Here is a 25,677-nt window from a genome sequence, read left to right as displayed (position 1 = left end):
TTCCAATATCAATTCCTAGAGAACTTGCCTCAAGAAACAATAAAGGAGAATCTGCAAAGAGCAATACTTTGGAGACCAAAGTATTTGGTCTTTGGAATGACCATCTTTACGCCTTAGGCAGCCCCAGCCCTTGAGTCACACCCAGTATTTGAGTCATTCCAGCCGAGACCCCCAAAATAATGTCACAGACACAAGCCATCCTTCTGTGCCATCTCCAGATTCCTAAACCACAGAATCTGTGAATGTAAGGAAATGGTTGCTTTAAGCCACCACACCTTGGGGCAATTTGTTATGCAGCAGCAGTAGCTGCAACACAAACACTGACCTCCTGAGCTGTCTACATTCCCTTCTTGGATTCTGGCATTTAGTGTTGCAGAGAAGGCCCAGCCTGGTTTGATTTTTTAATTCCTTTGTGGTTAATATGTATTTTTTTTCTGCTTGGATGCTTCTGAGATTTTGTCTCTATTGCTGCAATTCAAATATTCCCTGGAATATGGCTAAGTATAGATCTCACATTATGACTCTTGCCTTTCCATTTATATACTCAAGTGTTTTGCTTTGTGTCTCTGTCTCTTCCAATGGCTCTGAACGCTTTCTCCCCACAAGAATATTGTTGGCAACACTCCCAAACTGAGAAGCTGGCTCCCTGGTGAATTGGGGACCTTCAGCTCAAGCCACCTCCCTCTGCTGCCCACCTCCTGTTACTGCTCCAGATCTAAGGACCAGCAGCAGAAAAGAGTCAAGCAGCTTCTAACTATGTGCAGACTACAGGCTCAGTTTACTTGTGATCACAGTGAATACCAGCAGTGGAAGGGTCTCCAGTTAACACTTTGGACCTCTGAGGACCTGAGGCTCAACCTTTGTCCTTTATAACATCCGTGTAACCCACCCTACAGGACGCTGCCTGTTACGGAACTCACTCCTCCCCTTAGATCTCAGAAACTATGGCTCTCTGGCCATAAATTCCTAAGCAAGATACCCACCCAAAAGGCTGGCACCAATAAACACAAATAAGACAAGAAAGCCCACCCTTATCTCCTCCTCTTGAGGCTTTTCAGTAAGGAGCTGAAGCTTCTGAAGTGAAAACACACAGACACCTTAGAGATGGAGATCTCCAGGGCACCAGGAACTGGGTATTTGACCTTCAATTATTCCCACTCGAGGTCAGTAATATTTGCTACTGAGAAAGCATCCAGGAATATTCCCATTCCCCCAGTTAACTATAACTTTTATGTTGAATCTCTGTTTCTCTATGTCCTACACATCGATAATTTTCTCTTCAACATTTTTATCTCTTTCTGGTAAAACCATTAAAATTTATCTGATCTGTTTCTGCATTGTCAATTCTGCTCTTCTCTGCTTTCAAAACAAATTTTCATTTTGCTTTTGTGTTTGGTATCCTCTTAGTTGTTCTATGTTTCAACAATTCACTTTTTGGTCTTGATGTGTTTTTTCCTCTCAGTCTTATGAATGTGGACTACCTATTTCATTAAAATCTCGATTTGTGTCCTAATCAACGTATCAAAGAATTTCCTTCTGGCGCTGATGCTGAGTCACTTTCTCGTGCAATCCTTTCCCCTAAGTCTTCAGCATTACCTCCCTCCCTTTTCCTAGTATTTTTCTTTCCAGTTCTCCTATGTGGGTTACTTTTTTCTGGTTTTTTTTTTTTTTTTTTCTTTTTTATGGCTATTTCTGAATGAAATAAGCTCTATCCAAACCCAGCATTTGCCAGCTGACTCACTGTTGGGTTGCCCTTGGCCCTATTAGTTAAACTGCCTTCTTGGATACAGTATTGGGAGCACAAAGTTTGCCAAATTTCCAATGTCTAAAGGACTTGCAGGATTGAGATGGAATCTCCTCTGACCCTCCCTGCATAGTTCTCTGACACTCTGAACAAATGACATGGTTACAAATTGCAATCCACTGTATACACTGCCACCAGGGCTCTTCCTAGAAGATTTTACCCACACAGATGGCACTGGGCTTTCGTGATTTACAGCTCCCGAAGTAAAATGGGCCACCCTGGGCATATCTTCTCATGGCCATGACTGAAAGGCAAGAAGTACAGGAGTGGACAAGTAGACTTCTTTCAGCATAAGTTCCAAGCAATTCACACAGCCAAACCCAGTATCAATGGAGCAGAGAAATACACTCCTGTAAGTAAGGTGGGAGGTCAGAAGCGGGTAAATAGATACAAATAGTATAGTTCAACTGGTAAAAGTTTCTGAAACAGGCCTTGGAAGATTGTGCCCGATGGGGTCACCATCTGGAACTCTCGGTAGCCCCCCAGTCTGAGTAACCCCACTTGCAGTCCACCCCATGAGCTGGGTTTGTATATTCGTCTCCAGTTTCCTAGATGTGATGTTTCTCAGGTTTGTCATCACTCTAGTTCCTTCCTCTGGACACAAAATTTGCCAGTGCCCTCCTGAAAGTGGACTCCAGAACTGGACCAGATGTCTCAAAAACATCTGCCCTGTCCTTCATCTGGGACCCTACTTCTCCTAAAGCACCCAGAGTTTGACTTTGCTTTTTCAGGTTTTTCCCATTAACTATTATTATTCTTTCACGTTAAGCTGGTCGTCGCTAAAACCCTACCCTCCCACCAAGACACTCTTCTCTTTCCTGTGATCGTACAGCTGATTATTTTTAACCTAAGAACAGCGTCGTACATCTGTTTGTGCTGTCAAATTTTGATTAGTTGATATAAGCCAATCAGTTCAACCTGCTAAGATCTCTTGGGGTGAAGATACTCATCCACAGACTGGCCATTCTTCTGAATTAGTATCATGCATCAGCTGTTGATTGAAACAGTTCCAGTTACCCCACTATTGTCTTTTCACCGCTAGGTAAGACACCTTCATCAGCACTTTGCCAACTGTGCTTCATCCAACAGTGTAGCTGCTTTGTTTCTTTTTCTGAAGAATTCTGGGTGCTCTGTATCTCCATCAAACTGCCTTCATCCCTGTATCTTCAGTAGAATTAGTCAACACTCAGCCTCACTTCCCCAGCATGAATATTAGCTCCCTTCCTGCACGTGGTAGGGAAAATAATGGCCCCCAAAGATGTCCACGACCTAATCCTTAGAGTCCATGAATATGTTATGGTACATGGCAAGGGATAAATAAAGTTTCTAACAGCTGCCTTTAAGATAGGGAGATTATCCTGGGTTATCCAGAGGCCCGGTCATCACAAAGATCTTATCAGATGGAGGCAGAAGAGGAGGTCAGAGTGATACCATGTAAGAATTTGACCCGCTGTTGCTCCCTTAGAAAGTGGAGGAAGGGGACCATGAACCAAAGAATGCAGGCAGCCTGTAGAAGCAAAAAAAGGCAAGGAAATGGAGCCTCTAGAAGGAACATAGCCCTGCTGACAGCTTGATTTTAGACTTCTAGCCTCCAGAACTGTAAGAGAATAAATTCATGTTGCTTTAAGCCACTGAGTTTTGGTGCTGTGTTACAGCAGCCATAGGAAACCAAGACACTGCAGAATGAAAAGCTATTCTCTCCTGGCATTTCTCAGAGGGCAGATCTAAGCACATGGTTGTTTCTCTACCTTCCAGGAGCACGACTGCAAAGTCAATTCATTACTTTCTTCATTTGTTCTGCATCACCTTTCTGGGACTCGTTAATGCTCTGCACTAGGTGCTCTGTGCCTAAGTAGAAGTATTTTAAGAATCCATCACTCTAACCTTTATGCCCTGTTGCTGTTTTGTCATTCGTGGGCCGCTTGGCTTGACGTTTGAATTACTCTCCAGCTGCCTGGTGTGGGGGACGCACAGTAACCAGCCTCCAAATATTTCAGACATACGCCAATTGTAATTTCAACACACATCTACTTTTCCACTCTGTCAACCCGGAATTTTTCCATTGGCAATTGATGAAATACCGATAGAAGGAAAGAATTGACAAGGCATTGCTGTTGACAAAGAGGCTAACCTTTGAGGAAGATTAAAAATAGATGTCCTTTAGGAAGAAGAGGAAGGGAATCTTCTCTTTTCCTGAACTCTTTAGTCTATGGTCCTAATCCAAAAATCAAACCTTCAGTGTGTGTGAGTTTCAGAAAAGGAGATTGTGAATTTTCAAGAATCCATTTATGCTCTCTAGCAGAAAGCTTTTTGGTTTGTTCCCCCACTGAAAAAGTATGAAGAAACAATACAACCTTTGTCATAGCGAATAAACAGTAAGCGTATCCTGCGCTGAAGACACATCAGGCGTAAAGAATGTCCAGAGAAGCAAACAAGTCCGAGAGGGTTTTCACTGTCCACTCTCCTCCTTTATCTTTTTTTAAAAATAAATTTATTTATTTTATTTATTTATTTTTGCCTGTGTTGGGTCTTCGTTGCTCTGCACAGGCTTTCTCTAGTTGTGGCGAGCAGGGGCTACTCTTCATTGCAGTGCGGGCTTCTCATTCCGGTGTCTTCTCTCGTTGCGGAACACGGGCCCTAGGTGCTCCGGCTTCCATAGTTGTGGCACAGGCTCAGTAGTTGTGGCTCTCGGGCTCTAGAGTGCAGGGTCAGTAGTTGTGGCTCACGGGCTTAGTTGCCCCGCGGCATGTGGGATCTTTCTGGACCAGGGCTCGAACCCATGTCCCCTGCGTTGGCAGGCGGATTCTTAATCACTGTGCCACCAGGGAAGCCCTCCTCCTTTATCTTAATCCTCCCTCTTCCAGGGGCACCCAGTTCTAAGCGCTGGATCCTTTGTTTTTGCTTTCAGTAAGCACTTCTCCCTGGCTTGCAAGAAACTGCCTAAGAATTTCCACAAACGTTTCGGTAAACTCCCATTCTTTCCTTGCACCAATCTCAACCAGCATCATTGAGAAAAGCCGTCTAATTAATGAGTTCATGCACAAGTGTTGGTAAGTGGTAACACCTGGATGTGTTGCCTTTCCCAGAGGGCTTGTTTTCCAAATCTTTTCAATCCATAATCAACCTGGATGATGAAGGCTTAAAATTAAAGCTTAACTCTTCCTGGCTGGAACTGAGTCAGTGTGCCTGTGGTCAGGGTAGGTGATTTGAATCACCCCCAGAAGGTTTCTTTGTACCCCTCAATTCACACCATTTGCACCACTACTCAGAATTGTGCCCCTGCTTCCACGCTTATAGATGAGACAGATTCCGAAAACATATTATTCATCCTAGTTATAGAGAGTAACATTTATCGTATGCCTCGTAGTGTCCACCAAGGAAAGATTATTTTACATGATCCTCACCATTAGCCTGTCTGGTCAAGAATTCCGTCATCTCCATGCTGTACATCGGGGGTCGACAGGCTTTCTGTAAAAGTCCAGAGAGCACTTACTTTAGGCTTGTGGGCTTTGTGGTCTCAACTCTGCCATTGCAGTGAAAGCAGCCAGAGGCAGGATGTAAACACATGGGCACCGCTGCATTTAACAAACTTTATTTACAAAAACGTCTCTGCCCTAGATGAAGAAATCATGACTCGGAGACCTAGAGGGACGTACCTCAGAACACACACAAATAAGAAGCAAACCACCATGCCAGGACTGAACCCTGTTCTTTCTGGTTCTGAGTCTAATGCTTGTTCCCTGCACCACACTGCATGGTCTTTACCACTTAGGTAGAGCCATGACTTTGTATCAAATCACCCACACTCCCCCCCATCCCCTTTTCCCCACAAACATTTGTGGGGCAGCAGCTGGGCTGGGATACCATTAGTACCCTGCGATCATGGAAGCAAAGTGAAGGTAACTAACCCACAGGTCTAAGCCAGGTGCCCTTGACATTGTAGCTCTGCCTAAAGAGGCTTACCAGCAGCAGACACGTGGTTAATGAAACTTGCATTGCATATGCAGTCAGATTCACCCATTCCTTCCAGAAGCACACTCTTGAACCCTCAGTCCAGCAAAGAACAGGGACATCCTGGATACATCCTACCCAGTATCCTCTGTCTGGTCCACTAGCAGAACTGGACCATGTACCAGCATCACACTGGAGGCTTTGCAGGGGATGTAGCCACTCACTCCCACCTGGGTGCCATGAGCACTTTCTCTGTGGGCCCTGCTGGCCTCTCTTCATCTCTTTCTCCCGGTGCCTTTCTAGGAAGTTGGAGCGCTGAGTGGGCTGGTCGTGTGCGAGGACACTCAGAGGGGGCCACACCTGGAGTGGACAGGGCAGAGCCTTTGCCTCACTCCTCTTTTCCCCCTTGTCCTCCTCCTCCTCCCCCCATTTGACTTCCCTGGAGACTGCTCTGTTAGACTGAGGTCCTTCTGCCCACCTGCAATGGGAATCAGAGCCATACACCTGGCCAACAGGCTCTGGATCAATACCCAAAGCTATTAATATATTAAAGCGACTTAGACTTGCTTTGCTTCTTTTCCACACTCACTTCTCAGGAGAACCTCATTGAAAGGGTCATGTCATTGTGGCCACAGACAGCATTTAGGGGTTCCTGGCATCCTCTCAAGTGTACCCCAGTCTAACCATCCCTGTCCCAACATCTGGCACAGCACCTACTGTCTTTTAATTTCCTTTTCTGTAATATAATCCCCTAAATCCAACTCGTGACATTCCCCACCACCGTGGAAACAGGAGCTAGAGGAAGATTGAGATCATGATGATACACACACATTCCAGCTGGAATTTTACCTTCTACAGGCATTCCTGTCAGTGGCCTCTGCCCTTCGCTCTACTAGAAGCATCTTTCGATCCCTCCCTAATTACACTGACTTATCTCGTAGCATAGCTTGTATACACAGCTTTAGTTGTTAGATAGCAATTTGTTAATATCTTGTCACTGAGACGCAGTGGCTGGAACTGTGGCCAGAGGCACGAAGCCATATCCTCTCCCCTCAATTGATCGTCTTCATTCTCTCAAACCTCTCTAAATGAGGGCAATCAATATGGTGCATTCAACCATAATTGTGGCTTAACTCCCTGTTCTTTGAAAAGTTAAGCCCTGTGATTTGCCTATAATTGGACTTTCAAAAAGTCACAACTGCCTGTTCAAGGAGGAAGTTAAGCAGCCAGACTCTCCGACTGTTCTCTGCCTGCTCTCTCCCTCCTTGCCGGTGATGGACCTCCCTGGGTCAAGTCTTCCCTCCCCAAACCTCCGTCTCTAGATCCTGACAACCAAGGCCAACGGTTCGTAGAAAGCGAGGAACTGGACTATCTGAGTTTAGCCGTGGCCTCCTTCCTCCATAATCTCCCACATCACCCCAGCAATGAGGGCTTTTCTGGGTCTCTTGTTTGATGAGCTGTGTTCAGCTCCTCGGTGCAAACACTGAGCTCACATGCTGCCTTGGAAAGGTGAAGGCAAAGAAGTGGAGATGTGCTTTCCTGCCCGGGGGTCTTCTGCTGTCAGGACACACATGGGAATGGACTCCAGCTGCTTTCTCTTGCCATGTTGAATTTGATTTGTCTTCCACTAGCTAAGAGCAAGAAGAATGAATCAGGGACTTCCCTGGTGGTGCAGTGGTTAAGAATCCACCCACCAATGCAGGGGACACAGGTTCGAGCCCTGGTCCGGAAGATCCCACATGCCGCGGAGCAACTAAGCCCATGCGCCACAACTACTGAGCCCGCGCACCTAGAGCCCATGCTCCGCAACAAGAGAAGGTACCGCCATGAGAAGCCCGCGCACCACAATGAAGAGTAGACCCCGCTCACTGCAACTAGAGAAAGCCTGTGCACAGCAACGAAGACCCAACGCAGCCAAAAATAAAATATAATTTAAAAAAAAGAAAAAAAAGAATGAATCAAAGACTCTCTGGGCTGCTTTGGGAAAAGACAACCCTGGCTTGATGTAGGATGGAACAAGGGAAGGCGCCACCCCGCTATCTTTCCACAGGGCCGGAAATATGACAACACTGGCAATAATTCCGGTAGCAATTGCTGGCGTTTACTGAGTATATACCAGGGGCCAGGTGTGTGTCTGCATTGTCTCATTTGAGCCTCACCCTCACCACAACCCAAATATGAGGCAGGAGCAAAGCAACCACCTGGGACAGTAGGGGTATACTCAGACTGTGCAACGGGTCTGCTGGGGCAACGTGTGAGTTTCCTAGGGCTGCCGTAACCCAGCACCAGAGACCAGGCAGCTTAAACAACAGAAACTTATGCCTCACAGTTCTGGAGTCTGGAAGTCCAAGATCAAGGTATCGGCAGGGTTGGTTTCTTCTGAGAGCCATGAGAGAGTGACCTATTCCAGGCCTTTCTCCATGCCTTGAAGGTGTCTGTCTTCACCCCGTGGACAGCAGCCATACTGGATTAAGGCTCAGCTTAATGACCTCATTTTAACTGAATTATCTCTTTAAAGACACTTTCTCCAAAAACGATCACATTCGGACATACTGGGGGTTACAGCGTTAACGTATGAATTTTTTTAGGGGGACATAATTCAGCCTGTAACAGATCTGACTCATGGCTCCACCCTTGGCTAACTGTGTGACTTTTCCAGCCACTTAACTTCTTCATGCCTTCCCTCCTAGCCCCCCGCCCCCGCCCCAAGGTTGTTGTGAAAACTATCTGAGATGAGGTATGAAAAGGACTAAACACCACCTGGCACACAGTCAGCCCTCAAGCATTGTGAGTCGGTATTAGGTCTCATCCCCATTTTACAGGTGAAAAAACTGAGACTTAAAGATTCTGTAGTTTGCTCGAGATGTCACAGCAGTGGACAGTAGGTACACCAGGGCCTCCATGCCTGCCTGTCCCAAAGACCAACTCATCCACATTGCCACGCAGCCTCCTCTTCCACATTTTATACTAAATAGAAGTCAAGCTGTACTGTCCTTTCCATGAGATGAAGCCCACCCCAATCCATTTCAGTTCTCCCCGGCAGCTCAAATCTTAAAAGGACAGCCCCCCAGCACACCTCTGGCATCTCACAAGAGGAAGACAGATTCTCTCCAGGTTGGCTGACACACCAGAAAGGACGGGTCTTTCCCCTCCTCCCCAGGAGAGTAACAGCAGACAGGATGGTCAGGCCAGGGGCCAGAGGGCCGTCTACTCCAGCCTTAATCCTGCGCCCCATGTGGACTCATCTTCAAGTCCACCCACGGATGTTCCAGCTGATGTATTGGACAGGATGTTTCTGGAACAGCTATTTTTGTTTTGTCTGAACCTATCAGGGAACGGAAGTCCTCGGCCCATAATAAACGCTAGGTAATTTACCTCACAAATTAAGAGGGTTTTAATTATTTTTTAAAGAACAATGTTCTTTGGAAACTTGGCTATATTCTTTTTTTTTTAATTTATTATTTATTTATTATTTATTTATTATGTTTATTTTTGGCTGTGTTGGGTCTTCGTTTCTGTGTGAGGGCTTTCTCCAGTTGCGGCGAGTGGGGGCTACTCTTCATCGCGGTGCGCGGGCCTCTCACTATCGTGGCCTCTCTTGTTGCGGAGCACAGGCTCCAGACGCGCAGGCTCAGTAGTTGTGGCTCACGGGCCTAGTTGCTCCGCGGCATGTGGGATCTTCCCAGACCAGGGCTCGAACCCGCGTCCCCTGCATTGGCAGGCAGATTCTCAACCACTGCGCCACCAGGGAAGCCCGGAAACTTGGCTATATTCTTGATACTCCTCCCACTGCCCACGCCCCCAGCCTGCCCTCTCCCCACTCCCAGCAACTAGTCTGAGATGAATAAGGAGAGATGAATTTTTAGTGAGTAAATAGAATGTATTTTCTTATGGATTTGGGTTTGTTCTCCTCCAGAGAGCGCACTCTTGAAGTTGCTTAGTGTCGATGCACTTTGTCCCTCTCTCAGCTGTAGTTTAATTTGATATCACTTCTCTGTCCGTGATGTGTCAGGACGGGGTCAAGAGAGAAGAAAGGGGAGCAGAGGAGTCCAGCACACTGTGTCTCAAGCCCGGGGGCTCTTCAGAATCACCTGGAAAGCTCGAGAAACCCAGAGGCCGTGACCCACCCGCAGGGACTTGTTTTACAACTCCCCAGACGATTGCTCTGTGAGGCCGGGCTCGGAACCTCTGCTTCCCCAGACAGAAGCATCACTGGATGCATCAGAGAACCAGAGGGGACCTCAGAGTTTGGAGCCTCCTGAAGTTCTCAGCCCCGGTCTATAGCCCAGTCCCCTGGGAGCTCTTCAAAGTACAGGTTCCCGGGCAGCACCCCAGGCCCCTGGTTCAGAATAGCCCCATTACGGTGTCTGAGATCCATAACTTTTTAAAGTTCCCCACACTCTGATGCATTGTCAGTGAGCACGCAATTTGTTATAAACTTTCTGGAGGGCATTTGGCAATAACTGCCTGATGAAAATTTAAAGTCGTACTCATCAACCCAGCGATTCCACTGCTTATAATTTATCCTGATGACATACTTTAGAAACATCACCACTCTGTGTGTGTGTGTGTTTGTGTGTGTGTGTGTGTGTGTGTGCGTGTGTGTGTGTGTGTAGATATTCACTGCAGCACTCAGTGGAACTGCAAAATATCAACAACAAAAGATGCAGCCAACCAGGGCATCCTTCGACAGGTGACGAGATAAAGAAATTTTCTTGAACCACATGATGAAATAATATGCATCTGTTAAAGGGAATGAAAGAGTTTTTGTTAAGAAGAGTATATATAATGCTGGAGAGGGTGTGGAGAAAAGGGAACCCTCCTGCACTGTTGGTGGGAATGTAAATTGTTACAGCCATTATGGAGAATGGTATGGAGGTTCCTTAAAAAACTAAAAATAGAACTACCATACGACCCAGCAATCCCACTACTGGGCATATACCATGAGAAAACCATAATCCAAAAAGACACATGGACCCCAATGTTCACTGCAGCTCTATTTATAATAGCCAGGACATGGAAACAACCTAAATGTCCATCGACAGATGAATGGATAAAAAAGATGTGGCACATATATACAATGGAATATTACTCAGCCATAAAATGAAATGAAATTGAGTTATTTGTAGTGAGGTGGATGGACCTAGAGCCTGTCATACAGAGTGAAGTAAGCCAGAAAGAGAAAAACAGATACAGTATGCTAACGCATATATATGGAATCTAAAAAAAAAAAAAAAAAGGTACTGATTAACCTAATGGCAGGGCAGGAATAGAGATGCAGACGTAGAGAACGGACTTGAGGACACAGAGGGGGAAGGGTAAGCTGGGATGAAGTGAGAGAGTGGCATGGACTTGTATATACTACCAAATGTAAAATAGATAGCTAGTGAGAAGCAGCTGCATAGCACAGGGAGATCAGCTCGGTGCTTTGTGACCACCTAGAGGGGTGGGATAGGGAGGGTGGGAGGGAGGCTCAAATAGGAGGAGATATGGGGATATATGTATATGTATAGCTGATTCACTTTGGTGTACTAACACAACATTGTAAAGCAATTATACTCCAATAAAGATGTGGAAAGGGGCTTCCCTGGTGGCGCAGTGGTTGAGAATCTGCCTGCCAATGCAGGGGACACGGGTTCGAGCCCTGGTCTGGGAAGATCCCACATGCCACGGAGCGACTAGGCCCGTGAGCCACAACTACTGAGCCTGTGCGTCTGGAGCCTGTGCTCTGCAACGGGAGAGGCCGCGATAATGAAAGGCCCGCGCACCGCGATGAAGAGTGGCCCCCGCTTGCCACAACTAGAGGAAGCCCTCGCACAGAAACGAAGACCCAACACAGCCAAAAAAATAAATATAAATAAATATATTTAAAAAAAAAAAGATGTGGAAAAAAAATAAAAACTTTATTATGTTCATCAAAAAAAAAGAGAATAGTATATATAGTTATCATGATCCTTTCATAGTAAATTTAAAAGATACCACCAGATATTATATCTATATTACAATAGATATATCTACAGATATGTAGAAATATATAGATTATAACATATACATATTATATATGTAAATCTGCTAGTTGTATACTATATAATATCTATATTTAGATATTAAACATATGGATATTCTATATTGATATTGTATATATGTATGTGTATATATAAATCTCTCTTTTAAATTTGCTACGTTGTATGAGTTTCCTATGGCTACCGTAACAAATTCCACAAACTTGGTGATTTAAAACAACTTCTATTTAGTCTCTCACAGTCCTGGAGGCCAAAAGTCCACAATCAAGGTGTCCTCGGGGCAGTGCTCCCTCCAGGGGCTCTGGGGGAGATTCCTTCCGCCTCTTCCAGCCTCTGTTGGTTGTCACGTTCCTGTGCTTGGGCTGCATCACTCTCCTCCCTGCTTCCACCTCCACGAGGCTTCCCCTCTGTGTTTCTCTCCTGTGTCTCTTGTAAGGATACTTGTTCTGGATCACGTGTCGTTGGATTTAGGGCCCACCCAGATGATGCAGAATGATCTCATCACAAGATCTATAATTACATCTACAAGGATCCTTTTTCCAAATAAAGTCACATTCTCCGGTTCCAGGGTTTAGGACGTGGACATAAAATTTGGAGGGAGGGGGATTCCCTGGTGGTCCAATGGTTAGGACTCTGTGCTTTCATTGCTGAGGGCCCGGGTTTGATTCATGGTCGGGGAGCTAAGATCCCACAAGCCATGCGGCCCAAAAGATAGATAGATGGTAGATAGATAGATAGATAGATAGTTAATAGATAGATTGATAGATAGATAGATAGATGATAGATATAGATAGATAAAATTCAAAAAAATTTTTTGAGGGATATATATTTTGGGGGAACATTCAACTCACTACACTGTAAAAGGATCATGCTAAATACACTGCTTTTAACAAAATTTCCCTCTTTCTGTACATATATGTATTAGAGCGTATGTATAAACATTTCCTGGAAGAGCTCCCAAGAAATTACTAGCAGCAGTTACCTTTGAAGGGAACTATTTGTGAGCGGAGAAGAGGAGGGAAGGATAAAATGTTCCCTTTCCATCATGTAACTTTCTTTCATTTTCAGAGGTAACTGAACAGAGGTAACTGTACCTCTTTCATTTTCTAATCATGCACATGTGCTACCTTATTTATTCTTTTTAGTGTCAACAGGAATTATGGGGAGGTAGGGGGAAATCATGTTTTTTCTTTTCTTCTTTCCTACTTCTCTGTTTTAAAATAATGTTTAATTTAAGAAGCAGCTCACCCCGGTGACTCTGCTGTGCGCCCCAGTTAGAGAATAAATGATCCAATCCGACCCCAACCTTCCACAGACAGAGAGGGAGGAAGAGCCAGGCCCGGCAGTGGGCAGGGTGCCGGCTGAGGGCAGTGGGCGTCCCCCCGCCCCGCCTTGGGGTGACACCTTCAGCAAGGTGATGGCACGAGTCCCACGTCTGCAGAGCTCTTCACCAAGTGAGGATTCCACAGCCTGCATCCAGCCAGAGTCTCATCATAATTCCCAGAGGTGGAGGCAGGTCTTTTACGGAGGAAGAAAACCTGCCTCTAAGACAGAGTCAACCTTGGTGCAGGGCGGGGCCCCCTGGAGAGTCTGAAGAACCTCCGATGCTCGGCCCCAGCCCCAGAGGGTCTGCTTGGGTCCAGGTGTGGCCTGAGGGTGGGGATTGTTAAAGCTCCCAGGTGATTTGATGTGCACCCGGGTCCAGGACAGCCGACTAGAGGACCGACCAAGGGAACTGGCGTTTGTGGGACCTGACCTGCCATGTGCTGGGCACTGTGCTGGGTGTGTCACAGCAGTTGACATGATTCATTTCTCAAAACAACCCTCAGAGGTAATTATGATTCCCATTTTAGGGGTAAGGAAACTGAGTCTCAGAAAGATCGCTATGATGCTCAAAGACACAGGGTTAGGGGCAGGTGCCGGTTTCAAACCCACATCCGTGGCTACACCTCAGGCCCACCCCAGAGCTCCTGACCCCGATCCAGGGCTCTACCCACAAAACCTCATCACTCCCACAGACGACTGTCTCCCAGTCCTCTTCTCAGGGTCTCCAGTCCTGGGGTGAGGCAAACTGAGAGAGGTTCCACTGTGATTAACCCCTCAAAAGTTTACCATCAGGACTTCCCTGGTGGCGCAGTGGTTGAGAATCCGCCTGCCAATGCAGGGGACATGGATTCGATCCCTTGTCCGGGAAGATCCCACATGCCGCAGAGCAGCTAAGCCCGTGCACCACAACTACTGAGCTTACGCTCTAGGGCCTGCGAGCCACAACTACTGAGCCTGTGTGCCGCAACTACTGAGCCCGTGTGCCTAGAGCCCGTGCTCCACAACAAGAGAAGCCACCGCAATGAGAAGCCTGCGCACTGCAACGAAGAGTAGCCCCCGCTTGCCGCAACTAGAGAAAGCCCGCGCACAGCAACAAAGACCCAAAGCAGGCAAAAATAAATAAAATAAATTAAATTTAAAAAGAAAAGCTTACCATCAGAAAATCTAGAAAAGCCAAAACTATCATACACCATCTATTCCTAAGTGTATCTTACAACTGCTCTCTGCAAATGCCAAGAGTGACAAAATGTTCATTGCCTCCCCTGGTGCAACAAAACGTGCGGAATAGGTGTGGGCAGCTTGGAGGAAAACCCTGGAGACAAGAGTGAAGCATTTTCTCAAGAAAGGTTGACCACCAACGCGCTGGATGGCACGGAGGGAAACAGACACGGACAACTCTGAGTTTGACTCTGTCTGTGAAGGAGTTTAGGAACTTCTTAACCAATTTATTTTACTAACATTTTCCTTTTGTTTGTTTGCAGAAGTGACATATGGTAAAAAGCAATCTTTGTCCAAATGAAACTACAGGAGCACTTTACGTACCACATGAAGCTTACAAATAAGGAGGAAGCATTGGGACATAGTTTAACTCTTAGCTGTTGTAACGGTTTCCATAACCAAGTACCACACACTGGGTGGCTTTAACACAACAGAAATGTACTCTCTCACAGTTCTGGCCAGCAGTTCAGACTTCAGATCAACGTGCTGGCAGGGCTGTGCTCCTGAGATCTCTGGCTGGGGCCCTTCCCTTGCCTCTCCTGGCTTCTGGTAGTCCCAGGGCTCCTTGGCTTCTAGTAGCAAAGTCTGTCCCGTGCCTCCTCCCTCCAGAGGTGGCTTCACTCTGTGTCTGTGTGGCCATGGGGGTGGCGGTGTGTATGGGTGGGGAGGGTGAGTGTGTCTTTCTGTGGCATTTTCCTCCTGTGTCTATCCATCCTCTTCTTATGAGGACATCGGCCGCACTGCATTAGGACCCACTGGGCCCCAGGCTGCCCTCACCTTAACTAATCACATCTGCACCGACCCTGTTCCCAAATCAGGTCACCTTCAGAGGTACTGGGGGTTAGGACTTCAACATATTTTGTTTTCCGTATTTTTTTTTAATTGAAGTATAGTTGATTTACAGTGCTGTGCCAATCTCTGCTGTACAACAAATTGACTCAGTTTTACACATATGGACATTCTTTTTTAAATATTCCTTTCCATTATGGTTTATCCCAGGAGATTGGATATAGTTCCCTGTGCTACACAGTAGGAACTTGTTGCTTATTCATTCTTCTTTTTTTTTATTTTGCAATTTAAAAAATTTTTTTTTCTTTTTTTAAATTGATTTGTTTTTTGGCTGCTTTGGGTCTTCATTGCTGCACGCAGGCTTTCTCTAGTTGCGGCGAGCGGGGGCTACTCTTTGTTGCGGTGCATGGGTTTCTCATTGACGTGGCTTCTCTTGTCGCGGAGCACGGGCTCTAGGCGCGCGGGCTCAGTAGTTGTGGCTCACAGGCTTAGTTGCTCTGTGGCATGTGGGATCCTCCCGGACCAGGGCTCGAACCCATGTCCCCTGCATTGGCAGGTGGATTCTTAATCACTGTGCCACCGGGGAAGTCCCTGTTTATCAAGTCTAAATGTAATAGTTTGCATCTACTAACCCCAAATTCCCAGTCCCTCCCTCTCCCACCCCCTCTCCCCCTAGTCAACCACAAGTCTGATCTCTATGTCTATGAGTCTGTTTCTGTTTCGTAGATAGGTTCATCTGTGTCATATTTTAGATTCCACATAAAAGTGATATCATATGGTATTTGTCTTTCTCTGTCTGACTTACTTCACTTAGTATGATAATCTCTAGTTGCATCCATGTTGCTGCAAATGGCATTATTTTGTTCTTTTTTATGGCTGAGTAGTATTCCATTGTATACCACATGTTTATCCATTCATCTGTTGATGGACATCTAGGTTGTTTCCATGTTTTGGCTATTGTGAATAGTGCTGCTATGAACATAGGGGTACTTGTATGTTTTTGAATTACAGTTTTGTCCGGGTATATGCTTAGGAGAGGAATTGCTAGATCATATGGTAATTCTATTTTTAGTTTTCTGAGTAACCTGCATACTGTGTTCCATAGTGGCTGCACGAACTTGCATTCCCACCAACAGTGTAGGAGGGTTCCCTTTTCTCCACACCCTCTCCAGCATTTGTTATTTGTAGACTTTTTGATGATGGCCATTCTGACTGCTGTGAGTTGATACCACATTGTAGTTCTGATTTGCATTTCTCTAATAATTAGTGATGTAGAGCATCTTTTCATATGCCTACTGCCCATCTGTATGTCTTCTTTAGGTCTTCTGCCCTTTTTTTAATTGGGATTTTTGTTTTTTGGTTGTTGAGTTGTAGGAGCTGTTTATGTATTTTGGAGATTAGCCCTTGTTGTTCGCATCATTTGCAGATGTTTTCTCCCGGTCCATAGGTTGTCTTTTCTTTTTGTCTCGTTTTGTTTTTTCTGGTTTCCTTTGCTGTGCAAAAGCTTGTAAGTTTGATTAGTTCCCATTTGTTTATTTTTGTTTTTATTTCTATTGCCTTGGGAGAATGACCTAAGAAAAAACTGGTACGATTTGTGTTAGAGAATGTTTTGCCTATATTCTCTTCTAGGAGTTTTATTGTGTCTTGTCTTATATTTAGGTCTTTAAGCCATTTTGAGTTTATTTTTGTGCATGGTGTGAGGGCATGTTCTATCTTCATTGAATTTACGTGCAGCTAGGACTTCAATATATCTTTTAGGGGGACTAAGTCAACGCATAATAGTGGTAAACAAAATAATTCTGAGTAATACAGAAAAGAATAGTGTGATACGATCGACAGCATCATAGATTTCATAAACCAGTATTCTCAGCAACATACCAGTTTTGTGTTTTGTGGTTTTTCTTCTCATGCTCACTTCAAGCCAAGATGTTCTGCATGCCCTTTGGAGTCAGCACTCTGGATTGCCCCCCTTTCTCCTGGCCCCTCCCTGGCCCTGCACAGTCGGTGCTAATTAGCGGCTGTTTAATTATCAGCCCAGCAGGGAAGTGATCCCAGCCCTGATCCTTAGAGAGTTTTATGAAGTTATGCTGTCCCAGATACAGGAAGGTTGACTGTATTCCGTGCCTTAGGGAGAGACTGCGTGCTTTAGTGGAAAGTTCATGGCCTTTAGAACTGATCAACCTGGGTGAATGTTGTGTTTTCAGTTTTTGGACAATGGTCTCTGAACCTTCGTTTCCTCAGTTGTAACCATACCCACCCACAGTTCTGTTGAGAAGGCTAAATGTAGGGAAAGTACCTTGTTAACATAAGTTATAAAATATTACGCCAATATGCAGGGGTGGTGTCTTCCTCACCCTAGTATCATCTGTATCTAGCACACTGTAGATGCACAAAAACTTTTGTTGACTGAAACATTCTTGATTAAGGAGAGACACCAGGAGAGCAAAGGCAGTGGGTGTTGTTTGGGTAAAATCTGTGTTTGCACATGTGTCAAATTCAGGTTTAAAATTTGAACCGGAATTGTAGAATATCCTTCTGTTCATTTTTAATAAAATAATACCCAGTAACACACACACCTCCTTTCTTATATTTCTTATTTGTATAAATGTTTAGGTCAATGGGCCAACTTGGGGGAGAATTCTACTGAAGCTAGCTGTATGGTTTTTGTTTTTGTTTTTGTTTTTTGTTTCTTTTGAGAAGGCAGGAAGCTATGGTTAAGTTGTATGCATGTCATTGGTACTACATCTAAGTGGTAGTGAAAGGAATTGTCTGTGAAAGGTCACAATTCAGAGGAGGGAGAAAAGAGAATGAAAGTGGCCTTTTAGTTATAATGTGAGGGAGGATTATAAATGCTTGGAAATATTTCTTTGTCATTAAGAGCTTTATCACACATAGAATTGTAACACTGAAATCTTCCCCAGAGGTCTTTAAAACTAGTTTATAACCTCATCTCTCAGCTCATGACAATTTCACTTATAATAGAAAAAAACCCAGATGACCAGTAAGAGGGAACTCGTTGGGTAAGTTATGGTACATTCCTCTATGGAATATTCAGGTAGTCATTAAAAATTAAAGATGAGAGGGACTTCCCTGGCAGTCCAGTGGTTAAGTCTCTTCACTTCCACTGCAAGAAGTGCGGGTTCTACCCCCGTTCAGGGAACTAAGACCCCACAGGCTGCACGGCCAAAAAAGATAAAATAAAAGATGAGAGCTATGTAGCAACATATGAAAATTTCTATGATTAGATACTTAATGAAGAAAGGATACACAATTTTATCTATAGTATGATTACTATTATGTAAAAATTAGGTTAAAATGCAAGTTAGGGTTGGACAAGAACCAAAAAAATGGAAACAGCTGATGGCAGTACCTGGCATCATTGTGGGGGGGGGGGTGCACTCTTCTCCAGTTTTTTGTGTGTAACAAGTGAAAATATGTGTCTTAAAGGTGTTCATCTCTCTTGGAATTGTAACTGTGATCTTCATTGAGATCACGATTCAGAAAGCCCTCTGCAGTGTCTTAGGATTCCTGATTTTTAATAACATGAGGTGCAAAATGGCAGACCCTTGAGTCACGCTTCGGTGCTTTTGAGTTGCAAGGAGGGCGCCGTCCAGGGAGCACAACATCCTAAAGCATCATTGGTTTCCATTAAAACCTAATTTATGGAATTAAAAATTAATTTTATGGAAATGAATTTAAACAGCCTTTCATTAGAATGCACTTGGTCTAACTGAGTTTGGAGTGGTGTTGTAATAGCCATTCCTCCACCGTTATTGGAAAAGATGGAATCTGAGATGAGTCTTCCTGTCCTTACACTGCTGGGAACAACTTGCGGAGGAGTTTTCCAACATGAGTCCAGTATAATGGGGACCCTTCAGGGGAAGTCAGGCAAGGCTCCCATCCGTGAGCAGAGCAGGTAAAGATTTGGTTGTGGGACTGAAACGGGAAGTTGCGAATTCAGGATGGACGGCCAGCTCCGGCTCCTTCTTTCCCAAGTTGCTTGAATACTTGCTTCCACAGTAACAGGAAGTTTTGAGGGGGCATGTGGTGGTTCTTTACAGGTTGAGAATGTAGGGGATGGGGAATCTCCCCCCTACCACTCTTGAGTTCTTATGGCTGGACTAATAATACACGGAAATGAGACAGATGAACGGGAGAAAAAAGAAACACAATTTAATTCATGCATGTGCAGGTCTCATAGAAGCTTTTATACTTTTTAGACAAAGAAACAATAAATTTAGGAAAAATTGACAGGACGAAGAAATTCAGGTTTTGGGTGCCCAATTAGTGAAGAATCTAAATAGAATTGGGGCTTGAGGTAGTGAATTAAAGAAGTAAGAAGGTTTGTTTATACAGGCTCCTTGGCTTCGAATTCCCTGTCTCTGGTGATAGGGTGTCCTTCTACCTCCAGTTGCAGGGAGTGCACCTTTCATATAAGAGATTTATTTCCTGTTTCTAGGGAGGCAGGAAGGAGGGTCAGAGTGTCCCTCTTGCATTGGCCATTTCTTAAGTAACTTTAATAAATAATCAATATGTCATTGAGGCACAATTTGGGGTGGCCCCCCAGGGCTCCAACAAGAGCTACATTTACTTCAACATTTTAAATGTTCTACATTAATGAATGCACACACACAGAAATGCATAGATAAGCATATATATATATATATATGACATATATACATGCACATATATATATGGTGGCAGCTGTGAGACTACACCTTGTAGACCTGTGACCTCACGGACCCTAGCTGCCATCCTCTGAAAGCTACCACTGTGTTGACCACAGGCCACACTTTCCACGGCTGCTCCAGCCGAGGATGGGAGATGCAAGCGTGCTGACGCAGTTCTACCCTGAGAGACTCAGGGTTCCTCCAGCAGCTGCCTCTGATCGCCAGCAGCCTTGCCAAGCCTGCCTCAGGCGATGGGGCAGTGGATGGGCAGTGGAGGACACTTTGGCTCCGCCTGTTCACTCTCTTCTTTATGGGGTCAAACTTGCATCACTTTCTTGTGTTTTCTCTCCTAACAAAATCCTTACACATTTAATCTCCTCTTGACATCTGCTTCTCAGAAGGTACATGTGTATACACACTCACATACATATATGAATAGATATATTTGAATCATAATTTATCTCCATTTGATGGACACTAGTTGTGTCCAGATTTGTGACATTATAAAAATAACCATCCATCCCATTTTTTCCAATTATTTTGCTATTTCTTTCAGGGGGCAGGGGTTAACTCTGCCACAATGACTGTCTCTTGTTGGAATCCCCCTCAAAGAACTCACAGAGCAAATGCCATACCCACTACTTCTCTAGAAGTAGAATTTCTCGTAGAATTAGAGTTTTTCTGCAGATGAGACCCGGGCCTTCCGGCATCTGCATGTAGAGCAGGGAAGTGAGGAACTACCCTCCCACAGCCTCCCCCACCTTCCAGGGCAGCAAGGAAAGGGAGGGTTATCGGCCACATCTGTGGTCCCTTTGTTCCTGACTTGGAGTCTTCTATTTTCCCTCATCCCATGTCAGAGTTTGTGGGTGCAAGCAACAGAAATTGATTCTGGGTCACGTGAACGAAAGTGAATCTGTTGGAAAGGGATGCGGAGCTCACAGTCTGGAGGAGGCTGATGGATTGGTCTTGGGGGAGCTCCAGGCTGGGCTGTGGGAACGATGATGGCCAGGATCTTTTATGGGGAGAGCCTGGTGAGTGAGCCTCTGAGATAAATAGCCTCCAAGGGTCCCTTCTGCCTTCACATCACTTTCCCAAGGTTCATATCCTAGAAGAGAGATACCCATTGAGGCACCTCTGAGGCAGAGAGAGGCTTCAGATTCTTTACAGGAGGCTGGTGCCTTGAATTTCACTCCCACCAACACAGAACCCAGTGGGCTTGAGGTAATCTCCCAAATGCACTGGGGAGTCCTGGCAGAAGGAGAAATGAATGTTCAGAAGCAAAATATAACTTTAAAAAATTAAAAGCACCCAGCACACACCCTTTTATCCATTTGCATAGTCCTTGAGTGTGTAGATGCTCGGCCACAGCTATTGGATAATGAACTAGTTATTGCCCAAGAGAAAGAAAGGTTCCCGTTTGGGACAAAGCCCAGCTGTTGCCAGGAGCCCCCTAATTCAGCTCCTAAGTTTCATTTCCATCCAAGCGCTTGGGGTTCTGTCTGACTGTCCCCAAATGAAGTGTCATCATTGCAAGGACAGCATCAATTTATCTTCAAAGAACTTACCTTCTAGAACTTTGCTGTGGACTTGCTGGCTTGTCAGGCAGGTTTTTCTTGTTTTGTTTTTGGTTGATTCCCAAAACAGATGCTGGGAAGCCCTCCAGAAAAATAGTCTGTGCCAGTTCCACTGTTTCCCTCTATGAATCCACATTCCTTTCCTTAATAGAAGTGCTTCACTGTTTTATTTCACTAATGCCCCTACCGCCTTATCTCCCTTGAGAATACTTTTCTCCATCTCCTTCTTATTTTAAGGACACTCACTTTGAGCCATCCCCAAGGCCTCTTTGTTGAGCGCAAGCAGAAGTAAATGATCTTGGAAAATAATCATAAAGTAAGAATGTGCATGAAATGAACTTGGTTTCTGCCGAGGGAAAAAAAAAAACAAAAACACATTATATACAAATAGAATTTGAATTTGTAGAAATGAAGTCCAGAAGAAGGGTGTTCAGGTAACATGCCAGTATTGTCATTCCAGGTAAAGAGGGCCTTGCAACAGGAAGGGTTCAACCGAAAAAAGCGAGGGTATAGAGACATCAACGAGATCTACATCAACATGAACGACCCTCTTTTTACGAAGCAGTGGTATCTGGTAAGCGTCTCAGTATCATTCCTAACGTTTCTCAGCTTGGAACTTCAGACAGAAGATACGTTTCTATTTCCTTATTATTCTATGGGATGTCAGCTAACACCCACTCGGTACTAGCTGATAGGTATTGATAGCACCTGACTCGGTGCTAGCGACTCAGTGCCCCCTCTGATAGGTATTGATTTTCTATCACCCTCCATGCATCTTGTCCTCTAATCTGCTTTGTTTCTGGAACGGCTTAAATAGCCATGACCTCCTAGGGTCAAAGCAACCACCAAGAGCTTATCAGATTCTCCCAGACCAGTGTATGAGTGAAGACTTGCAAAACCATGTGAAAGTCAAGTCAAAATTCTGGGAGGAGTAATCCAGGGGTCTCAATGGACAGAGGAAGTGGAGGACATGGTGGAACCACAGGCATAAGAAAAAGAATCAGGTGACTTCACAAGGGACAAGCAAGAGAGCTCAGAGGCTAAAGTAACAAAAGTAGCATCTATTAGTGCTTCCTAAAATAATGACAAGAAATCAGTTCACTGGGGCTTAACTGATGCAGGATTCAGGGCATGGAAACCCCGTCTGCCTGGTGAAGTGAATATTTTCTCACACACCAGCAGTCCTTCTTGACCTATTTGGGTGAGTTGGTTATGTTTAAAAGGGGCTCAGTGTCTCCAAACCAACCCAAACTGCAGGGCATATTGAAGGAAAAGGAGTGACTAATTTATAAATATTTATAATTTATAAACCGCCCATTGTAGGAATGCATCACAACTTCCCTCTTGGGGCTTCAGAGCTTGACTATGCTTTATGCTTTGGGGCATGGAATTCTACAAATCCAATCTGCATAAGTGAATGAGCTTATGTGTATTAGGATCGGCTACGTTTCTTGCAATAACAAACAATCCCCAAATCACAGTGGATTAACAGAATTAAAGCTTGTTTCTCACTCATGCTTCACATCCAATGCTTTGTAATCCCCAGGGACCCAAGCTCCATCTCAGCTGTATCCCAACCCCTGCTTTCATGGGCATCTCAACCAGGGGAAGAGGCAAATCACACTCTGGCTCTTAAAGCTCCTGCCTGGATGTGACAAATGGTTCCCGAGCTCACATTCCAATGCCCCAAACCAGTCATGTGGTTCTAGCTTCCAAGGGGATGGAGGGGTGTCATCTTCGCGTGTGCCTAGGAGGGGAAGAGCAGTCATTTTTATAAACAGCACTAATGACATTCACACAATGTTTCAGCAACACCGTAACAGCCAGTACAAGCTCTGACTTCGCTATTTTTTTTTATGATTTATCTTTGAGAAAATCTGCACAGGACAAAAAAGCATAAAAAGAGGGTAGTGAACATATTTGTATGGAATTTTTCTTTTTTTTCCTTTCTTTCTTTTTTGATTTTTTAGGGGGAAGGCATTTTTGTTTTTTGCATTAGAACATGCACCGAAGTTGAGCCAACTCTCTTGAATTCAGTTCAACAAATATTTTTAAGCAAGACTTGCTGTGGTGGTACTGAAATTACAAAGATAAATAGAACATGCTCCCTCTTGTAAAGAATATTGTTATTTAGTGAGGAAATCACATTCAAATAAGAATAATCCGAGACAATATGCACTGAATTCTGAAAGTGAGGGATAAAAAAAGAGCTACAAGAGCGAGCATTTAATTCTAAATTGGGGAGGGTTTCTTGCAATGTTGGCTCTAAGGAGTTTAAAGATAATGATCTAGTCATAAGAGATAGGAAGATTGAAACTGTGTTTGCGTATTTCCGTAAAACAGAAAACATCGATTTTGTGTATATCAAAAAATGGAGGGAGAAGACTAGAAGAGGTGGATGGGAAAACACCCCAAAGCACTGTTTCATGGACGATGTTGCCCTTTATCTGGCCCTGGAATACCGGGTGGCTGAGGAATGTGGCAAGTAAACATTTACGCAGGTGCTTTACCACCTACACCAAACTAATAAGATTCTCTGCTTTGGAATTCCTGAACCAGATCAATACCGGGCAAGCTGATGGTACTCCTGGCCTTGACTTGAATGTGGCAGAAGCCTGGGAGCTGGGATACACAGGGAAAGGTGTTACCATTGGAATTATGGACGATGGTGAGTATTTCAAAGGCTGTACATCACCTGGAAGCAAGTGTGTCTTTGCACACCTTTGGAACACAAAAGATTCATTGTTTTGGAGATGCAAAATAGAGGCAGAATGGCCAGATGCTGGGCATGGTCGTCTATACTGTGTCGACATCCTCACATTTCTCCACATCAGTGGTCCTCAAGCTTGAGGATGCCCTTCACAAATATTTATCGAATTAATAAGTTAAAAAAATTTAAATGAACTAATGAAAGTTGACCATCATTGAACTGTAATTTCTTATTGGGCCACTGCTTATACCTTACCTTAAAATAGCTTCTGTTTATATTTACCATCTATTTCTCTAGATCTACACTGTCCAGTGTGGTAGCAGTATGTGGCTATTTACATTTAAGTTTAAATTAGTTAAAGCTAAATACAGTTAAAAATTCAATTCCTCGATCACATTCGTTTCATTTCAAGGTCTCACTAACCACATGGGGCTAGTGGCAATTCAACTGAACTTCATTTCTAGCATCCCAGAAATTTCCATTAGTCAGTGTGGCTCTAGATCCCCGCAACAGCTTTTTAGTAACGGGATTGGGGTTTGGAGAATTTTGACTTTATTGCTACTTTCAGAATGAGTCCTTGTAAAGCAAACTGATGACATTTTATTATACATGCCCCCTGCAATATGTTATTCTATCCCACATGCCTGCCCAGCAAAGATTTAGCAGAGCTTTCTTTTTTATAGTTTGTGATATGAAAACCAATGGGTTTGATGAATTGCTGTTTTTCTAACTACACATGCCCTTGGCTCTGCCAAGACTCTGGAGCATCTCTGCCCTGCCGTCGTCCCGTCGGGGGTGTATACTTGCTCTTCGTTAGCTGTCTGGGTCCTGCGTAAAAGCTCCACTGTGCACTATTGGTCCAATTACATATAAAGTCTATACAGAGATGAAACAATGGAGCCTTTCTCTTCTCAAGATCCTCAAAGAACATTATGTTCTCTACAGCAAGCCTTTGAAGCAGGATTGATGGGAAAACAAGGAGAGCCAGTGTGCTTAAAATCAGCACTGTCTTTGTGTGGGCTCATTAAATATTAACATAAAAACAATGCGCAGTGTTTTCTGAGGTGTGAGGTGTTTTGAAATGGATGTAAAAGCTTTCTCCAGGGGCCAGGGCTCTCACAAGAAGAAAGGCGCTCTCAAGAGTGTGTGTGTGTATGTGTGTGTGCGCGCGCGCGTGAGCCAATGTGGAGAGCTTACCTGCTTCTCCTTCCTAATGCTTTGGCTTAGAAACTACCGTGGATGAGGCCAGCTCACCCAGGAGAAAGATGCATGTAGGTTTGGGGGAAACCTGCCTGGGATACACTGTAATCACCATTTCATCACACAGATGTGGGGGACCAGAGAAGCACCCTTAAAAATGGCCACAGACAGGCACGGTGCTCTCACAGAACCCCCAACAGCCCCCGAGATGCCCGTTTCACGATTCTTTAACTCCAGACCCCTTGACTGACCGTTCTTCGTCCCTTCTGAAGAGAGCTAAGGAGAGGACGTCACCTGCCTCTGGTCCACATTTCCTGGCCCGAGAAGCCGAGCCCGTTACAAAGTCTCAGCAGAATTTCCTATTTGATGTTATTTCTCCTGCTGATTTACTGGCCTTTGAGATTCAAAAAAA

The 25,677-nt window shown here is 44.6% G+C and overlaps 1 protein-coding gene across 2 annotated transcripts in view; it reads left to right on the top strand.

Annotated features, from left to right (window-relative positions):
* PCSK2 (proprotein convertase subtilisin/kexin type 2) overlaps window positions 1-25,677 on the top strand; it is a 212,884-nt gene that overhangs the window by 93,221 nt on the left and 93,986 nt on the right. For both annotated transcript variants that reach the window (XM_059896782.1, XM_059896781.1), the window contains 2 exons: window positions 21,816-21,929; window positions 23,915-24,023. In XM_059896782.1, coding sequence (XP_059752765.1) covers window positions 21,816-21,929; window positions 23,915-24,023 — 223 coding nt within the window. The remainder of the gene's footprint in view (window positions 1-21,815; window positions 21,930-23,914; window positions 24,024-25,677) is intronic.

The sequence above is a fragment of the Balaenoptera ricei genome, chromosome 15, assembly GCF_028023285.1.
Source record: "Balaenoptera ricei isolate mBalRic1 chromosome 15, mBalRic1.hap2, whole genome shotgun sequence".
NCBI lineage: Eukaryota > Metazoa > Chordata > Mammalia > Artiodactyla > Balaenopteridae > Balaenoptera > Balaenoptera ricei.
This window is presented reverse-complemented; position numbering and strand designations above follow the sequence as displayed.